General features: G+C 53.0%; 1 protein-coding gene across 1 annotated transcript in view; it reads right to left on the reverse strand.

The window, feature by feature from the left end:
- The window catches only part of cacna1fb (calcium channel, voltage-dependent, L type, alpha 1F subunit), a 37848-nt gene that overhangs the window by 31169 nt on the left and 5599 nt on the right, over window positions 1-1080 (reverse strand). Inside the window, exons 6-8 of the mRNA XM_008293061.1 lie at window positions 575-718; window positions 445-471; window positions 214-374 (exon numbers count right to left, since the gene is read on the reverse strand). Of these exons, the coding sequence (XP_008291283.1) occupies window positions 214-374; window positions 445-471; window positions 575-718 (332 nt within the window). The remainder of the gene's footprint in view (window positions 1-213; window positions 375-444; window positions 472-574; window positions 719-1080) is intronic.

Raw genomic sequence — 1080 nt, forward strand, 5'->3', positions numbered from 1 at the left:
GAGCAGAGAGGAGAAGTCTGGAGATGTTTCCTTTCTCTGGTTTCCATCGTTCTAGCTGCTGACAGAAGACATCTCTGAGTTCTCTCTCCTCCTCCTTCATGGTGTTCTGGTTCCACAGAGTTGCACAGAAACGTGACCCTCAGTGAAGGAACACGAGACAGGAGATGAAGACAGAGGATCTGCTCTGGGAGGTGTTGTGGAGTCTTCTGCTACCTTGGACTTGTGTCAGCCAGTTGGGTTGGTTGTAGTGCTCGGAGGCGCTGAGGGAGGTGTTGAGGAAGACGAGCAGCAGAACCAGCCAGTAGAACGTCACCGACTTGACGGCCGTGCGACACGTTCTCCGACAGACCCGGTTCCAGCGCCGCAGCGTCCGGCTGAAACAGAACGACAGAGTCAGCGCGGGGAGGGGGAGGCGGCCGAACGTCCGACGGTCAGCGAACTCACCAGCAGCCGATCTTCATCATCCGAGCGCTGAAACGCAAAAACACAGAGTTCAGTTCAAACATGCGGCCTGCAGGGGGCGCTACAGCCGGTACACTGTCAGCAGATACAGAAGAAGAAGTGTGTGTGTTACCAGCAGGCCTGGCAGCAGTTGGTGTGCTCCTCATCGATGTTCTCGGTGTTTTCAGAAGCTGTTTCACTGGCAGGAAGACTCGCTGACGGACAGAAGACAAAACCAGTTATACAGACATCAATACCAGACATACAGAACCACCCACTGGGTCACTCTGACGGACAGAACCACCCACTGGGTCACTCTAACATACAGAACCACCCACTGGGTCACTCTGACGGACGGTCTATGGTCGGGAGGCTCCAGCCGGCTTTTGGTTGTAGTGACAACTCCCAGACTACGCTCATGGTTCACCTGCTCATCCAGGTGTTCTTCAACTGATGGTATCAACATGAACCAAAGGCTCGAGCCTGTTTGTGTCAAAGAGTCAAGAAGTTCTTCTGGTCCTTCTTCTTTGTGGCTGTTCTCTGTCTCTTTGTGGAGGTTTTGTGTCTCTTTGTGGAGGTTTTGTGTCTCTTTGTGGAGGTTTTGTGTCTCTTTGTGGTGGTTTTGTGTCTCTTTGTGGT

This window comes from Stegastes partitus, unplaced genomic scaffold (assembly GCF_000690725.1).
Source record: "Stegastes partitus isolate 25-593 unplaced genomic scaffold, Stegastes_partitus-1.0.2 Scaffold855, whole genome shotgun sequence".
NCBI classification, from domain to species: domain Eukaryota; kingdom Metazoa; phylum Chordata; class Actinopteri; family Pomacentridae; genus Stegastes; species Stegastes partitus.